This window comes from Pleurodeles waltl, chromosome 7, assembly GCF_031143425.1.
Source record: "Pleurodeles waltl isolate 20211129_DDA chromosome 7, aPleWal1.hap1.20221129, whole genome shotgun sequence".
Classification (NCBI taxonomy): domain Eukaryota; kingdom Metazoa; phylum Chordata; class Amphibia; order Caudata; family Salamandridae; genus Pleurodeles; species Pleurodeles waltl.
This window is the reverse complement of record NC_090446.1, coordinates 10,080,611-10,099,285: the sequence shown is the minus strand read 5'-3', so window position 1 is coordinate 10,099,285 and position 18,675 is coordinate 10,080,611. Positions and strand designations below refer to the sequence as shown.

At 50.6% G+C, this 18,675-nt stretch overlaps 2 protein-coding genes across 3 annotated transcripts in view; one reads left to right on the top strand and one right to left on the bottom strand.

Moving 5' to 3' along the window:
* Positions 1-16,554, bottom strand: part of LOC138303543 (zinc finger protein 850-like) — a 223,951-nt gene extending 207,397 nt beyond the window's left edge. For both annotated transcript variants that reach the window (XM_069242774.1, XM_069242775.1), the window contains exon 1: positions 14,642-16,554. In XM_069242774.1, the coding sequence (XP_069098875.1) occupies positions 14,642-14,665 (24 nt within the window). In that variant the 5' untranslated portion in view covers positions 14,666-16,554. The remainder of the gene's footprint in view (positions 1-14,641) is intronic.
* Positions 16,555-16,597: 43 nt separating this feature from the next.
* The window catches only part of LOC138303544 (zinc finger protein 250-like), an 87,507-nt gene continuing 85,429 nt past the window's right edge, over positions 16,598-18,675 (top strand). The window contains exon 1 of the mRNA XM_069242779.1: positions 16,598-17,343. Within this exon, the coding sequence (XP_069098880.1) occupies positions 17,332-17,343 (12 nt within the window). The 5' untranslated portion in view covers positions 16,598-17,331. The remainder of the gene's footprint in view (positions 17,344-18,675) is intronic.

Below are 18,675 nucleotides of genomic sequence, written 5' to 3'. Positions count from 1 at the left end.
TGTTTGGAGTTACCATTATGTAGCTGGACATTGGTATTGACTTATGTCCAGTACACGAGTAAAATGGCGTACCCGCACTCACAAAGTCCGGGAAAATGGGCCAGGAGTTTGTGAGGGCACCTCTGCTAGTGCAGGGGTGCCCTCACACAGGTACTTTGCACCCTGCCCTCTGGGCTAGAAGGCCTGCCATAGGGGTGACTTATAAGTGACCGGGTGCAGTGAAAAGTGGCAGTGAAAGGGTGCTTGCACCTTTTCACGCAGGCTGCAATGGCAGTCCTGCAGAGCCCTTTACTTGGGCTCCCTATGGGAGGCAAAATATACACTGCAGCCCATAGGGATCCTCTGGAACCTCAATGCCCTGAAACCTAGGTACCATATACTAGGGACTTACAGTGGGGCACCAGTGTGCCAATTGTGGGATGAAGTACAGAGTTTTGGGAGAGAGAGCATAATCACTGGGGTCCTGGTTAGCAGGAATCCCAGAGAACACAGTGAAACACACTGACATCAGGCAGAAAAAGGGGGTAACCATACCAAGAAAGAGGGTACCTTCCTACAGACCACTGCCTGTGAATATCAGAACACATGGGACAACAATTTGGTAAAGTCGTAGAGGATACATTATAATTATCATGAAAACCAAACACTGCAACCATTTTGTGTATTTTATACTGAGAAATATTTTGAACACGTGCTCTTCAACTGCTTCAGTACTGGACATAACTAGTACATCTCCCATTCAACCAGCGAGTGCTTCCTGACAGCCTCAGAAGTGGCCAAAGTGCCCCACTTCTCAAATATCACTGTCCAGATGTGGGTGATCTGAAATCTTCCACCCTGAATCCAACCTCCCCTTTCTTAAAAAGTTATTGAAAGCAGTGTAGTAATGCAACTTACCAAATGTCTGCAAGACAACAACCTCTTAGATAAGTACTGGTCAGGGTTCACTCAATGCGGCAACCCAGAAACGTCACCGCTCTACGCTACCTATTGGCAGTTTTTGAAATAGTAAATCACTGTATACTTCCTAATACTCTCGGGGATAGAATGGGCATTGACGGAGTGGTCCTCAAATAGTTCAAGTCATACCTAACAGACTGATAATTCAGGTTAAAAATGGATTCCAGCTTCACAAAACGGGTTGTCTGAACAGAAGGGGTCAATTAGGAATCTTCCAAGACCCCACCCTCTTTCATTAATAGAATTAACCCTTTGAAGTCACACTAAAGTATGGTGAAATAATTTAGCATCAATGTGGAAATGATACTCACTGTACATAAATGTCTTCTCTCCACTTCCCACCTAACCAGTACTCCACACGCTGGTCAAGACTGGGTTACTAATGATTATTTTAAACTTAATCCTTCTAAAACATAATTTCACCACATTTTCTTGTCTCATTCGCCAATGCCAGTTCACTCCTGGATGGACTCAAACAGAATCCTCAACTGCAAATCTACACAACAGTGATAGTCCTAGGAATCAACCCTTCACACAAGACTCAACCTTCATTCACAAATTAACAAAAATGCACACTTTCAAATATGCCCCTCCCCCCCCAGAGGAATTTGTCACTTGATTCTAGAACAAGGGCTCAAAACTCAAGTGACAGCATGATTTGTCTCTAGTGCCAAAATAATGACCCCCATCTCACAGGTACTGAATAAGCTATGTTGGCTTCCCATTGAAGAAAGAACCTGCATCTCTCACAAGGTCCTTCAAATTTGCCATAAAAGCAAAAAAAATGTCAAAGTTGTATTTCTCTTTCAATAAGAAACCGGATTGTCTCCTATGGAGTCTCAACAATTGTGGCCTATTTTTAAATTACTAAATTTGATTTGTTGTTTGTCTTTCTGAATATTGGTGCCCAAGAGGAGGTGGTGATTGATTAAGAGCCAACTACTGCATTTTGTATTACCACAGCAGACGGGTCATGTTCGCCACTATTGTGATTTAAGCCATTTGCCTCTGATGCAGATTTATCAGAAGCATTATTAACTCTTTGAAAAAGCTCCACCTGACCACTAATTTGAGGGACTAGATTATCCGTCGCATCAGTAGTAACCTCCTACAACTTTTTGATAGCTTTGCTAGTCTTGATTTAAAGGATTGAATACAATTAGAAACCCCTAAAGAGTTTTCTTTAAAACATGCGGAGTTGACAGTGTGATGCACGAGGGGCATTTTTATCTCGCTCTTGGAAGAGCTGTAAATATATCAATTTACATGAAGGTTTAGTGCTTACCAAAGGCACCACCGAGTTGGTGTTGGCCTGTGTCATTGTTTGACCACTTTTATGTTTAAATAGACAATTATTAACAGTGCCAGACTTCTCATTTAATGGTCTGAGTGCTTGAGAGGGAAAGAATTATTTGTGTAGTCTGACTGAAGACATATTGCCCAATGTTCCCTCAGTGCACTTTATCATCTCAAGCCAGAGACGTATCCTCCTTTTAAATTTCTCCACCAATATTCTATGTGTTTTTGACCTTTAGAACATCACTTATCTCCAGTAATCTAATAAAGTGCTAATGGTTGTTGAATGTATATGAAATGAAATCACATACCCTCAAGTTGACTTGTTGATCCCATGTACATGAAGACATTCTTAACAATCCCAATGCATTTCGGGCCGTAGCCCTTCTCCCACCCTCACTTACTCTGGTTCACTTAATAGCAACAATAAGTTTGCAAGCTACCCCATATTTTCTCCCACTTTTGTAGGCAGCCCCTGCTCTGATAACCACCTCTTCTGTCTTTTGGCACCAATCCATGTCTGTTTCTCAGTCCGTGACCCTAGGGGCTGACCGATGCCCTGCATGCTGCATGTGCCACTTTTTGTTTGGCCACTCCAGCTTCCACCATCAAGCACTGTTTGGGGTATTTAGGCCACACCGTCTCAAGCTCATTATTAAGCAAGAGCCACTTTGCCTCCAGCTGGGCCTACAGGTTCTGTGCCTGTGCCATTATCCAAGTTACTCTCTCCCCAATTGGTCCGAATGATAAGGCAGGCCCAAAATGTGTGGAAGAAGGAGCCCTCCCGACCACAGCCCCTCAAGCAAAGAGTAGAGTTACCCCTTCCCATTCTGTGCAAGAGCACTTGAGCAGTATGGTCTGTATAGGATGCATAAATGAAGCACCCGAAACCCAGCCCAGACTGTCATAACCCTCGGGCCCTGCAGCGCCTCTTCCCAGTCATCATCCTCCAGTACACCGATATCTACTTCTCAGCCATTCCTCAGCTGTCAAGAGAATTATCCATTATTTTTTTATACGGCTGGGAGATGGCTTTTTCTGTCATATGGTCCAAAAGGAGGCGATCCTCCAGCGGTGCCACCTCTATCATCTGCTCCCCATCCACTATGTGGCTCCAGAGAGCATGGCCACCTGTATGTACCTAAACTGCTCAGTCGCTGCCAGTCTGTACTGCTGTCAAAATACCTCAAATGCCACCAATGAGGACCCCCTCCACAAATCACCCAGGTGTCCTATTCCAATCAAGTCCCATTTTGAGAAGCACCCCTCCAAAAGTTCCCTACCTCTTCCCTTCCAACAGGTCACCGTCCCGAGTTAAGCCTGGTCCCTCTGTGTGGCACAAAACTGGACTGATCCAGGTGTCTCACAGTAGTGATCAATGTGCGTAGCCTGGTAGCTAGAACTTTTGTGAGCACTTTGGCCTCTACGTTAAGTAATGATATAGGCTTGTAAGAGGCATAGTCAGTCGGCGACTTGTTCTTTTTGGGGATCACTACTATCGTTGCCATCTGCTGGTCCTCAGGCAAGCTCCCCTCTTACCTTGCTGTCTTAAACATGGCCAACATATGCTCTGACAGCTTTGATGCCATCTCTTTGTAAAGTGCCACTGGTAACCCATTGGGGCCCGTTACTTTTCAGATTGGAGGTCCGTAATTGCCTTGGCTATTTTCCTCCGCTGTTACATCTCCTTCTAAGGCGCTTCTGTACTCATCTGCAAGACTTTTGAGGTGTATGTCTTGTAGATGGGCCGCACAATCCTCGCCTGTCATGGTACTCGTGGAGGTGTAAACACCCTCTTAATATGTAGCAAAGGCCTTCGCAATAGCCGAGTTACTTTTCCTGGCCACTCCTGCCTAATCCAGGATCTCCAGAACCCAGTTCTAACCCCTGTCCTGCCTTTTCTAACCACACCAGTAGTTCGTCCGTCTTAATGTCCACTTTGTAGAGTTGACGGTTGGTGCCAGAGCGTAAGTACAAGCCCCGTTCTCCGACCAGTTCTCGCAGTTCATGTTGAGGTGGAGCTGATGCTTGAGGTCATGATCCCCTCCTGTAAGGAGACAGGCCTTGAAAAATCATTAAAATGTTACTAGCCCTGCAGGTCGAGTAGCTTGAACAATCTACTCTGTAGGAAAGTACCATCTTGCCTGGAATGTTACCCCCATTTTCACTGTATGTATGTTTGTTTGTTTGTTTGTTTGTTTTTGCCCTTGTGTCACTGGGATCCTGCTAGGCAGGACCCCAGTGCTCATAGTGTATGCCCTGTATGTGTTCCCTGTGTGGTGTCTAACTGTATCACTGAGGCTCTGCTAAACCACAACCTCAGTGTTTATGCTCTCTCTGCTTTCTAAAATTGTCCCTGTAGGCTAGTGACTAATTTTACCAATTCTCACTGGCACACTGGTACACCCATATAATTCCCTTGTATATGGTACTTAGGTACCCAGGGTATTGGGGTTCCAGGAGATCCCTATGGGCTGCAGCATTTCTTTTGCCACCCATAGGGAGCTCAGACAATTCTTACACAGGCCTGCCACTGCAGCCTGAGTGAAATAACATCCACAATATTTCACAGCCATTTTTCACTGAACATAAGTAATTTAGAAGTCACCTATATATCTAACCCTCACTTGGTGAAGGTTGGGTGCCAAGTTACTTAGTGTGTGGGCACCCTGGCACTAGCCAAGGTGCCCCCACATGGTTCAGGGCCAATTCCCCAAACTTTGTGAGTGCGGGGACACCATTACACGCATGCATTGCACATAGGTCACTACCCATGTGTAGCGTCACCATGGTAACTCCGAATATGGCCATGTAACATGTCTAAGATCATGGACTTGTCACCCCAATACCATCCTGGTATTGGGGGGACAATTCCATGATCCCCTGGGTCTCTAGCACAGAACCCAGGTACTGCCAAACTGCCTTTCTGGGGTTTCCACTGCAGCTGCTGCTGCTGCCAACCCCTCAGACAGGATTCTGCCCTCCTGGGGTCTGGGCAGCCCCGGCCCAGGAATGCAGAACAATGCATTTCCTCTGAGAGAGGGTGTTACACCCTCTCCCTTTGGAAATAGGTGTGAAGGGCTGGGGAGGAGTAGCCTCCCCCAGCCTCTGGAAATGCTTTGATGGGCACATGTGGTGCCCATCTCTGCATAAGCCAGTCTATACCAGTTCAGGGATCCCCCAGCCCTGCTCTGGCACGAAACTGGACAAAGGAAAGGGGAGTGACCACTCCCCTGACCAGTATATCCCAGGGGAGGTACCCAGAGCTCCTTCAGTGTGTCCCAGACCTCTGCCATCTTGGATTCAGAGGTGTTGGGGGCACACTGGACTGCTCTGAGTGGCCAGTGCCAGCAGGTGACGTAAGAGACCCCTTCTGATAGGCTCTTACCTCTCTTGGTAGCCAAACCTCCTTTCTTGGTAGCCAAACCTCCTTTTCTGGCTATTTAGGGTCTCTCCTCTGGGGTATTCTTCAGATAACGAATGCAAGAGCTCACCAGAGTTCCTCTGCACTTCCCTCTTCGACTTCTGCCAAGGATCGACCGCTGACTACTCCAGGACACCTGCAAAAGTGCAACAAAGTAGCAAGACGACTACCAGCAACATTGTAGCGCCTCATCCTGACGGCTTCCTCAACTGTTTTCTTGTGGTGCATGCTCTGAGGGCTGTCTGCCTTCACCCTGCACTGGAAGCCAAGAAGAAATTTCCAGTGGGTCGACGGAATCTTCCCCCTGCTAACGCAGGCACCAAAAGACTGTGTCACCAGTCCTCTAGGTCCCCTCTCATCCTGACAAGCGTGGTCCCTGGAACACAGGAGCTGGATCCAAGTGACCCCCACAGTACAGTGATCCTTCAGTCCAAGTTTGGTGGAGTTAAGTCCTTGCCTCCCCACACCAGACAGCAAACCTGTGTACTGCGTGATTTGCAGCTGCTCCGGCTTCTGTGCACTTCTCCATGGATTCCTTTGTGCACAGCCTAGCCTGGGTCCCCAGCACTCCGTCCTGCAGTGCTCAACCCCCTGAGTTGGACTCCGACGTCGTGGGACCCTCCTTTTGTGACTCCGGTTTCACAAATCTTCTAAGTGCCTGCTCCGGTACTTCTGCGGGTGCTGCCTGCTTCTGCGGGGGCTCTCTGAGTTGCTGAGCGCCCCCTCGGTCTCCTCCTCCAAGGGGCGACATCCTGGTCCTTCCTGGTCCCCATCAGCACCCACAAACCTCTACCGCAACCCTTGCAGCTAGCAAGGCTTCTTTGCGGTATTTCTGCGTGGAAAAACTTCTGCAACATCCAGCATGCCGTGGGACATCTTCCATCCAAAGGAGAAGTTCCTAGCCCTTTTCGTTGTTGTAGAATCTTTGGCTTCTTCCACCCAGAGGCAGCCCTTTTGCAACTTCATCCGGGGTTTCCTGGGCTCCTGCCCCCCTGGACACTATCGCAACTCTTGGACTTGGTCCCCTTGCCTTGCAGGTCCTCACGAACAGGAATCTGTCTTCAGTGCTTTGCTGGTGCTTGTGGTTCTTGCAGAATCCCCTTATCATGACTATTGTGTCTTTCTGGGGTAGTAGGGTAACTTTACTCCTACTTTTCAGGGTCTTGGGGTGGGGTATCTTGGACACCCTGACTGTTTTCTTACAGTCCCAGCGACCCTCTACAAGCTCCCATAGATCTGGGGTCCATTCGTGATTCACATTCCACTTTTGGAGTATATGGTTTGTGTTGCCCCTAGACCTATGTTTGCCTATTGCATCCTATTGTGATTCTACATTGTTTGCACTACTTTTCTTACTGTTACTTGCCTGTTTTGGGTTTGTGTACATATAACTTGTGTATATTACTTACCTCCTAAGTGAGGGTATTCTCTGAGATACTTTTGGCATATTGTCATAAAAAAAAGTACCTTTATTTTTAGTAACTCTGAGTATTGTGTTTTCTTATGATATTGTGCAATATGATATAAATGGTATAGTAGGAGCTTTGCATGTCTCCTAGTTCAGCCTAAGCTGCTTTGCCATAGCTACCTTTATCAGCCTAAGCTGCTAGAAACACCTCTATTCTACTAATAAGGGAAAACTGGACATGGCACAAGGTGTAAGTACCACAAGGTACCCACTATAAGCCAGGCCAGCCTCCTACATACTCGACCTAACTGTAATGTGCTTCACCCGGAAACGGGTCTCAGATTGTCTGATCCTATGCAAATATTGTATTTTACAGTCCCCTTTTTCTGCATTCTGACGAGTGCACCTTTAAATATGTGAGGTCAGCATTTCTGCTGTAAAAAAAAAGTCCTCTTTTGTTTGATTAAATACAGTAAATGTTTGCTCTATGTATAATAAACCTAGCCCACATATAGGGTATACATGATCCATGCATAACTTGCCCCTTAGTTTACTAAACGCTTTGCAATCAGGGCAGGAGTGTTTCTCGGTTTATGTTTAAATACTCACTTTTAATAAATATATTACTAAAGCATGATGTGGTAGTGCATGTCCAAAAACCTTCCCACTAACTTGCAGCCTTACTGATAAAACTATACAGTGTATTAACAATAATCTGTGAAAAGTGGGTTTCAGAAAACATTTATCATTTGAAAATCACAAAGTAAAGTGCTCTGACATTTTTTTCAACCCATTAAAATATTTTTTTCATCAAGTACACAAAAAGGTTCTTTCACAGCTACTGAAATGTATTTTGAAATGTTTGTAAAGTTGACTTAGTTATATAAATGCTGTGTGTTAGGAAAGACCTGATACCCACAGCCTTTCATTTCACACAGGTCAGACAGTTCACCTTCCAAAATCCTGGAACTTTGCAGTCACAAGGAAAAGTATTTGCAATGCAAGAAGACAAACTGACTTTTGACCTCTGTCTCTGAACACGGAGCAAATGTGAAAAGAATAAAGGCATCTTAACTGCTAATTCAGTTTCTGTCTGAACAGAACACCTGTTCTTTGTCCATTCCTCAGAAGGGTTGAGTAGTTTCTAAAAATAGCTCGACCTCATAAAAAATGACTCGCCATAGCGAGTGGTTGAGTTGAGTAGATTTTTCGAGCCCTGGGAGATGAGACTCCAATTTCTTGTTCATGTGTCTCGGAGTGTAGCAGTCATTCGTTCCTTTTTCCCCCCCCTATGAGTGACTGTGCTTACCCAAGTAGGACCATCTTAAACGCCTCCAAAAGGACACAGGCAGAGTCCACCGAGCCCTTGTTTGCTTGAAATTAGCTTTCTGACACATCATTCAGGCCCGCATTACGACTTCGACTGTCTTTCAAAAAGACCGCCGAAGCCGTGGGCGCCACTGCTGGTGGTATTGGTGGCTCCCTATTATGACTTTTCCGCTGGGCCAGTGGACGGAAACTCTTTCCGTCCGCTGGCCCAGCGGAAAAGTCACATCAACATTGCAGCAGCCCAACCGCCATGGACAGGCTGGCGGTTGGGGACTCATAATCCCCAGGACAGCCTGGTGGAAGCCTGGCGGTATAGTGGAGGGACCGGCGGTATGGCCGTGGCTAATGCGCCACAGTCATAATACACTGGCGGTACACTGCCAGTCTGTTGGAGGTGTTACCGCCAGTGTACCGCCAGCCACCAGGGTCGTAATGAGGCCCTTAGTTTGTACCTCAGAACCTTATACTGCAGATGCCGGGGATCAAGTCTCGGGGTTGCCACACTGCCGCCTGACCTCGCAATACTACCCCTACTGGTGAATGGTCAGAATGCCCTTGTGCACCATGTCCCTAAACTTCTCAGCATGAAGTCACTGAGTAAATACATGATCACGGCTGGAGAAGCTATTTTAGGCCGTTGAGAATTAGGTGAACTGTCACTTCACTAGGGTGTGATCCAGCCACAAGTCCACCAGGACCATCGCTTCTACGAATGCCGGCAGAAGTCCTGGCGCAACGGGAGGCACCGCCCTGCCCTCCCTATCGACTCTCGGGTCAGCCACCACATTCATGTCCCCTCCCAATATAAGGACTCCAGGTGGCATGTTCAAGAGTATGGCACTGATATCGGGAAATGTTGTGACATATAATCGTGGCAGGACATATATATGGAGCAAATGTTCAGGGTGTGACCCTCCCAGCTTCCTGACTGTGTCATGAAACTGCCTGAAAGGTCACTCCGCGTGTGCTGTGAATTGAAGGGCATAGATTTCTTAATCAGAATCCCTGTCCCTCTAGAGTCTGCCGTACAGCCTGCATGCACCAGCAGTATGTAGCCAAACCTATCTAGTGCTTTGTAGTGGTTGCCTTTAAAATGGTTTCTGATAGGAGAACCAAGTCAGGGGCACGCCTCCGCAAATACTGTAATACTACATTCCTCTTAATCCTACTGCCCAGTCCATTGAGGTTCCAGGATAATATGCTTAAAGTTTTCTCTTGTGGCGTACCCATCGTATATGTAATGACTGTGGGTATGCTGGTATGGCTGTACTGTGTTTAGTGGTGAGGATGCCCAATCCCCTCTCTGTCCGTCTGCACTTCCCACCATCGCACTAGTGTACTTCAACATTGCAAACAAAAAAAAAACCACATAAAAATAAAACACTTTCATTTCTCCACAACAGCCCAACTCCCCCTACCAGCTACCCTGCAACACAGGCTTGGAACTGCCCACCACCCACAATATGCAGAGTGCCTGTCGCCCCAACATTTTTAAGATCATAACATTGGTATGGCTAAAGCTGCCTTATCAATGCCTACTCTTCAAAGTTCACGACAGTCGGGTCTGTCAATCCCCTCCGCACAGGAGGCCACCATGAAGAAGTGGGAATGTGGCCTCCATTTCCTGTACTGGGCTTCGGTACCAGCTCAAATGATTCCCCAAAAGTAAGTGACACTGTTGCCTCCGAGCCTTGGAGACCCAAAATACGGACTGGTACCCTGTGTGCCCTTTTGATAGTGAAGACATTCAAGAGGCACTTTGGATGGAGGGCTTTCGTAATAAGGTCTTCAAGAAACAGATCAATGATGGGTCCCTCCTCTCCCTCATGGACCCCCACAACTCGTATGTGTTTCTTCTAGCTCTCCCCTCCTGATCTTCAAGTTTGGCTGCAAGTATAATGTTCTGCTTTGTAAGGTGTTGTACTTGTTCCTCCAGCCTCTTTCTTGTAACTCAGCCACATCAGCGAGGCCCAGCTCACCTGCCTATCGCCCACCACAGGAGCTCCTCCACGGCTTCTGCGCTACAGCAATACAGCCGCCCACGCCGCCAGTCTCTGCGTTGTCATCAGGGCCTTGCTGCCAGGCATGATGTCTGCTCCCCCCCCCTCCAATAGACCCAGCTCAGGGCACCCGCACGGTCAGGGGGTCCTGGTTTCCCCCGCCACCTCTGGTCCTGTAGTGAGACTCCTGGGTCCCACTCCAAAAGGGCCCCCCTCTCAGATCGACCTCAGCATTCATTTCTCCAGCCGCCAGGATGGTGGGGGCCCCTCTCCAGTGCACCAGTGCAACCGGGGCTCTCCTGGCTGAAGCACCAGGGACCGCGCTAACAGCAACACGCGGTTGCCTGGGCTCCACCACGATTCTGACTGTTTTGTCCACTCTTAGGGCATTCAGACTATCAACGGCAGGTCTTCACAGGATTCTGCACTTGTGGGGGTTGCCAAATCCGCAGGCATTATTGGTGCTGTGAGCAGAAGGAGGATTACATTATTTGCACCTGCGGGATGACCTACAGTGTGGCCATCTTTGCACTTCAACCACACCACCCCCCAACTGGATTCACCTTTAAGCATGTTCCACTCCACAAACGTTCATGCGGCTTATGATAAGAAATTCTTGATATAGTGAAAACGACGCACCCCCGAAGGGGCATCTCTGCACTTTAATGGCAGACAGAAGGAATAGCAGCTTACCAGAACAACCAAGTCTTGAGAAGTTTCTTAAACACAGTTAAAACGAAAGTCTGGCTTCCAGCCAACCGCAGAGTGCGGTAAGTTCAGTGTAAAATAAACAGAGACAGCAGCTACAGATTAGCCCTTCGGGTTTTTATTTTTGAAACACAGGGTGGGTGGGGAAGCTTGGGCCCAACACAGTGCGCAGCCCCCGAGTGCACCAAGGACAGGTGCCAAGCTGACATAAGGCCGTGTCTCCAGCATTAAGCATGTTCCTAGCCCAACACAAAGGGCAGCATGCAGTAAATTCAATGGATGTCTTATTAGGGGCAACCAATGAACCATGCAGTCAGTATGGGGTAAACAGTGGCAGCTCTGTGAATGTTTCAGTACTTGCACAGCCAGCGTGCTATGGATGATGGTGAAAGAGTGTATGTCTCAGTGCTGCCACTGCACTGCTGGCAAGGCCAGAACAAAGGTTTTTGTAAGCACGCTCTATGTACCTCTGTGCTGGCATGGCACTGTGCAGTGCAGGTCAGACTAGAGGTACATTGGTGGAGCTATGCCTGCAGCGAGATTAATCTTTTGGTGTAAATGTTGAACGTCAGATACCGAACAGCTTGAAAACATGTATTCATATGATTACTGTACACAGATTAGTAAAACTGTGTCCCATGTGTACAGCATTGTGCTGCAGTACAAGGGGCCACTGGACACTTGTTACTGCTTTATAACACACATCCACGACTCCTGGTGGCCCACCGCCCTAGGTCCACCCCCAACACCCTCCACCCACGCACTCAACCTCGGCATCATCTTAGACTCATCTCTCTCCATGGCCCAGCAAATCAACACCATATCATCCTCCTGTTTCAACACGCTTTGCATGCTACGGAAGCCCTTCAAATGGATTCCCATAGAAACCAGAAAAAACGTCACCCAGGCACTCATCAGCAGCAGATTAGACTACGGAAATGCCCTCTATTCTGGTACCACAGCCAAACTTCAGCGAATCCAGAACACAGCTGCACGTCTCATCCTCAACCTCCCATGCCACGAACACATCTCCGCTCAGCTCAGATCCCTTCACTGGCTGCCCATCAGTAAAAGGATCATCTTCAAAGTCCTCATCCACGCTCACAAGTCCCTCCCCAACACTGGACCAGCCTATCTCAACAAACGAGTGAACTTCCACATACTCACTCCACTCCTCCACTCTGCCGACCTCGCCATCGCCACAGTCCCCCGCATCCAACCCACCACCTCCGGAGGAAGATCATTCTCCTACCTCGCCTTCAAGACCTGGAACACCGCCCCCACCAACCTACACAAGACCCAGGACCTCCTGACTTTCAGAAAGCACCTCAAGACATGGCTTTTTGAGCAGTAAACGGCATCCCCCATTTCTCCCCCCCCCCCCCCATAGCGCCTTGAGACCCTTTCGGGTGAGTAGCGCGCTTAACACATTTTTTGATTGATTGATTGATTGACTGTGTGCGTGAAGTGGACGAGTGTTCTTCTGCGACAGACCAATATGTACTTTTGGAATATACGCAGAGGCAGGGGAAAAACACTGTACCTTAGACACACCTGGTGCTGGCACCCTGCTTCGACCACCTTCCTTTCCACCCATCCTAACCCATTCAACGAGTAGACACAATCACCCAAAGCTAGATAACAGTGAATGGAAACCAACAGCAACAGAACTAAGTCGAGTGAAATGATTTCCAAAGGGCATTCAATGATGCAGCTCTAATGTGGTGCATATTATCAAGAGGTTAGACTGACATTGTTCTACCAGTGGTTCCCAACCTGTGGTCCGGGGACCCCTGGGGGTCCCCGAAGCCTCTCTTGAGGGTCTGCGACTGCTTAGAAAATTAAATAATCTTCACAGATTAGGTCCACAGCTTTAGGTAATGAATCCGTGGAGGGTCCTCGGATTCCAAAAATGATTCTGTGGGGGCCCCCGTGTTCCAGTAATGATAAGGTGGGGGGGTCAGGGGGCACAGAAGTCAAAAGGTTGGGAGCCACTGGTCTAGACCATACAGAGGAAATAAGCAGACGGAGCAACGTCAGTACAGGGAGGTGCATCCTGCCTAACAGGAGCCCTCTGGTGAAGGCAGTGCCTGGTGGGGACAGATGATGCCATGCACAGTGCCTGGTGGAGGTAGATGATACCACGCCAGTGCCTGGTGGGGGCAGATGACACCACGCAAAGTGCCAGGTGGGGGCAGATGACACCACGCAAAGTGCCAGGTGGGGGCAGATGACACCACGCACAGTTCCAGGTGGGGGCAGATGACACCACGCACAGTGCCAGGTGGGGGCAGATGACACCACGCACAGTGCCAGGTGGGGGCAGATGACACCACGCACAGTTCCAGGTGGGGGCAGATGACACCACGCACAGTTCCAGGTGGGGGCAGATGACACCACACACAGTTCCAGGTGGGGGCAGATGACACCACGCACAGTGCCTGGTGGGAGCAGATGACGCCACGCACAGTGCCTGGTGGGAGCAGATGACACCACGCACAGTGCCGTGCCTGGTGGGGGCAGATGACACAACGCACTGTGCCAGGCGGGGGGGCAGATGACACCACACACAGTGTCTGGTGGGGGCAGATGATGCCACGCACAGTGCCTGGTGGGGGCAGATGATGCCACACAAAGTCCCTGGTATGGGCAGATGATACCATGCACAGTGACTGGTATGGGCAGATGAAACCACGCACAGTGCCTGGTAGGGATGCCACGCACACTGCCTAGTGCGGATGCCATGCAAAGTGCCTGGTGGGGGCAGATGATACCATGCACAGTGACTGGTATGGGCAGATGATACCATGCACAGTGACTGGTATAGGCAGATAATACCATGCACAGTGCCTGTTGGGGATGCCACGCCCACTGCCTAGTGCGGATGCCATGCAAAGTGCCTGGTGGGGGCAGATGATACCATGCACAGTGCCTGGTGGGGATGCCATGCACAGTGACTGGTATGGGCAGATGATACCACGCACAGTGACTGGTATGGGCAGATACCACGCACACTGCCTGGTGGGGATGCCACGCACACTGCCTAGTGCGGATCCAATGCAAAGTGCCTGGCGGGGGCAGATGATACCACGCACAGTGACAGGTATGGGCAGATACCACGCACAGTGCCTCAAGCACACTGCCTAGTGCGGATCCAATGCAAAGTGCCTGGCGGGGGCAGATGATACCACGCACAGTGACTGGTATGGGCAGATGATACCACACACAGTGCCTGGTGGGGATGCCACGGTCACTGCCTAGTGCGGATGCCATGCAAAGTGCCTGGCGGGGGCAGATGATACCATGCACAGTGCCTGGTGGGGATGCCAAGCACAGTGTCTGGTGGGGCAGATGATGCCACACAAAGTGCCTGGTGGGGATGCCACGAACAGTGCCTGGGAAGGGCAGATGATACCACGGACTGTGCCGGAGTTGGGGGGGGGGGAGACAGGCAGATGATACCACGCACAATGACAGTCCTGACAGCACAGACAAGGCAGAGGAGGCTGCACTCACCATTTCCGGACCCTGCTGGTACATCTCTCCTGCTCCTCAGCGGAAGCTCTGGGGGTTGATGTGATGGAGGGGGCACCAGTAACACCTGGACGCCCCCTGCAGCAAAGGCTGAAGTAGGAGGTGGGAGGGGCTAGACCCCCGCAGAGCCCTACCTTCATTACAACACTGAAAGAGCTGTCACCCCTGGACAGAGCCGAACACCAACACTCCCCGTGGTGATCTGGTGTTCAGGGGCAGTGGGGTAGATGCCTGTGCCTTGCCAGCTGTGATGCACTCCCCGGGGTCACTCCCAGGCTGCAGGGCAGGGTACTGGGGCAAGGGGTCACTCCCAGGCTGCTGGTACAGGTGACTGAGGCAGGTGGTCACTCCCAGGCTCTAGGGAAGGGCACTGAGGCAGGGGGTCACTGCCAGAGCACCGGCGCGAAACACTGAGGCAGGAGGTCACTGCCAGGCTGCAGGGGTGGGCATTGAGGCAGGAGGTCACTACCAGGCTGCAGGGGTGGGCACTGAGGCAAGGGATCGCTCTAGGCTGCAGGGGTGGGTCACTGGGGCAGTGGGTCAGACAGGCTGCGGGGGGCACTGCCAGGCAGCAGGGTGGGCACTGAGGCAGGGAGTCACTGAGTCAGGGGGGGTCACTGTCAGGCTGCAGGGGAGGAGAACTAAGGCAGAGGGTCACTGCCAGGAAAAAAGAGGGGCACTGAGGCGGGGGGTCACTGCCAAGCTGCAGGGGTGGGCACTGGTGCAAGGGTTCGCTGCCAGGCTGCAGGGGCAGGTCACTGGGGCAGTGGGTCACTGCCAGGAAAAAATGGGGGGGGCACTGAGGCAGGGGGGTCACTGCCAGGCTGCAGGGGTGGGCACTGGTGCAAGGGTTCGCTGCCAGGCTGCAGGAGCGGGTCACTGGGGCAGTGGGTCACTGCCAGGCTGCAGGGGTGGGCACTGAGGCAGGGGGTAACTGTCAGGCTGCAGAGGGGGAGCACTGAGGCAGGGGGCACTGCCAGGCTGCAGAAATGGGTACTTGTGCAAGGGTTCGCTTCCAAGCTGCAGGGGGTCGCTGCAGGGGCGAGGCGCAGGGGATCACTGCCAGGCTGCGGGGGGGACACTGGGTCACTGCCAGGCTGTAGGGGCAGGCAATGAGGCAGAGGGTCACTGCCAGGCTGCAGAGGGGGAGCACTGAGGCAGGGGGCACTGCCAGGCTAGAGGGGTGGGCACTGGTGAAAGGGTTCGCTGCCAGGCTGCAGGGGTGGGTCACTGGGGCAGTGGGTCACTGCCAGGCTACAGGGGGTAGGTTACTGAGGCAGGGGGCAATGCCAGGCTGCAGGGGAGGAGCACTGAGGCAGGGGATCACTGCCAGGCTGCAGGGGTGGGCACTGGTGCAAGAGTTCGCTGCCAGGCTGCAGGGGGTGGGTCACTGAGGCAGGGGGCGGGTCACTGAGGCAGGGGGCAAAGCAAGGCTGCAAGGGGGGAGGGCACTGAGGCGGGGGGGGGGTCACTGCCAGGCTGCAGAAGTGGGTACTTGTGCAAGGGTTCGCTTCCAAGCTGCAGGGGGTCGGGGCACCGAGGCAGGGGGTCACTGCCAGGGCACCGGGATGCCAAGAGGGCACTTGTACACTAGACCCAGGGCTGGCTCACTAAGGACGAGTGCGCATGCGCAGGGCACAGACACCGATCATCGGCGCATGCTCAGTGTGAGCATCGAGCCCCGCGCCGGAAGCAGTGGCCGGAGTCTAACACAGCTCGGGGGCTCCAGGACATGGGTACCCCGTTTTACACTGTATCCGCGGACGGTACCCGAGAGCAGGAAGACCCGCCGGCAGCACCACACCCGTCAGCCGCCCCGGTGCACCGGGTCCGCGCTCTGCGGTGAGCAGAGACGGTTGTTACGCACAACGTAGTAAACAAGGGCAACTCCCCGTGAAAAGAAGCCCAACACTACATAACGACGCAAGAAGGTTACGTAAAGACAGTGGCCCGGAAGTACTCGTCGTGTTTTGTGAGCACGTGCTCAGTGTGGGTGTCAGCAGAGCTCAGGCGTGAAACGCGTGGAGACAGGGCTCAGGCCGCCCTTCTCCCTTCCTCCAGTGAAGCTATCTCATTATTCAAGAGCACCCTCTGGAGTGGCCAGAGCCCTGCAGACACCTCAGACCCCAGCAGTGGGGCAAGCAACCCCAGGGAGACCGAGGAGGCGGACTGGGCCTTGTAGCAGAAGTGGGGGTGTGAGCGGCCCTGGCAGCCCCAGGCAACACTTTAGAGCCCCCCACAAAGAGCCTCACTGCTGTGAAGCACATCACCCGGGGGTCCGGAGGAAGGAGCTGCCACACCTGCAGCCAGCACCCTCTGCCGCCCCCGGCTGACTACCCGAGGACCCAGGGCCCTCCTCCACATCACCCGCCCCACAGGGGCCTAACTACGGCGAGGACACAGCCCTGCCCCTCCTCTCACAACCTCTCTCCAAATCACGAACCACTGCTTCCAGGAACACATCTCTCTCTCTAAGTGCTCCATCAAACACATGATGCATAGAGATTTCTCACCAATTAGTTTTTTAGAGCAATACCATTGGATTCGGAAAGGAACCCTCAAAACGTACCTCCTCCTCTTCCCACACAACACCAACCTACGGTCCAGCTCCTTAGGAAAAACATCTGCACCTTCAATACAACTTTGTAGCAGTGGTTTACAATCGCACCACTATGGATACATATGTAAGTGGATACAGTATAATTTGTGAGAGCAATAAGGATTATTTTGCAGTGGTGGTTCTAGATATCGGAACACCCTACCACCAGGGGTGCAGATTCACTCAGAATCTAAGGATCCACTGTGTACAACAGTGACCAGTAAGATACCACAGCACTTAGTAGGAAGTCCAAACAAATGTAAACGTCTATAGAGAATTGATGATTCAGTTAAACAGTTTATTGAGAGGAATGAATCCTCTAATCTTCAGTACATTCGTGATTGAACAGCATTCTACATGTTTTCTCACAAAGTGACTTTTCAACGCTAGAAATTAGGTGGAATGAAGTAGTCAGAGCTAAGGCTCCAATAATATTGGATCCCATGCAAGGTAATACATCAAGAAAGGGCCCAATACGATAAGGTATCACGTCGCGATATCAATCCTGATATATTAGCCTAAGAACAGTGACATATGTAGTTCCTAAAGCAGTGGATCCGTCAATGAGATGTCGCAACTCAGGATATAAGTCTGCAATCAGTACTAAAAGATCCAGAAGTAATTCTCTAGCCGCTAGTAGGCAGAATTTACTGCATGGTATATAACAGTGGTCTCCAAATATTTTAATGCCGCGCACCCAGTTCAAAAACAAAAATCACTGCCCCCCTTAGAATTTATCACAATTATTTTATGAAGATGGCATCATCTTAAACATTGCAGTTAAGTAATGTTACCTTTTTAAAAAATGTAATAACATGCTTATGCTTAAAAAAGGCCTGTTACCTGTATAATGCTGCTTTTAGCCAGAGTCTGGCGCCCCCCCCCCCCGGATCACTTGTGGCCCCCCCTAAGGGGGCCCGCCCCCCAGTTTGAACACCTCTGGTACATAGAGACCTTGGTATAAAGGAGCCATATCTAAAAGTCACAAGTATATATGTCGTGTTGCTGCGTCCTCGCGACCCCGCCTTACGTCCAGAGCTCGAGAGAGTGAGCTTGAGACACTGGGGGTTCGAGAGGACGGTTGGAGGCTGTAGCTGCAACATCGCAGCGGTCTATATTTTATTTAAAAGACTTACCCTTTTCCATACTTGTAGTCTTATTTACTACAAGTATTTTTGGCGACGAGTAGACCGCTGCATCAGACCCATTTTCCTCGTCGGTGCCAAGCAGGAAGTACAGCTAATATTGGTAACGTCAATCTGAGCAAATGATTGGTTACCTATTTTTGTTTTCAAGAGGAAGCTGAAGCAGTTACATTGGATTTTTTGTCAAACTCTGCCATCCTATGGAACTAAGCGGTACTGCACCTTGATTTTAAGAGGAAAATAATTTTGACAGCTTATTTTAACTTCTTAGC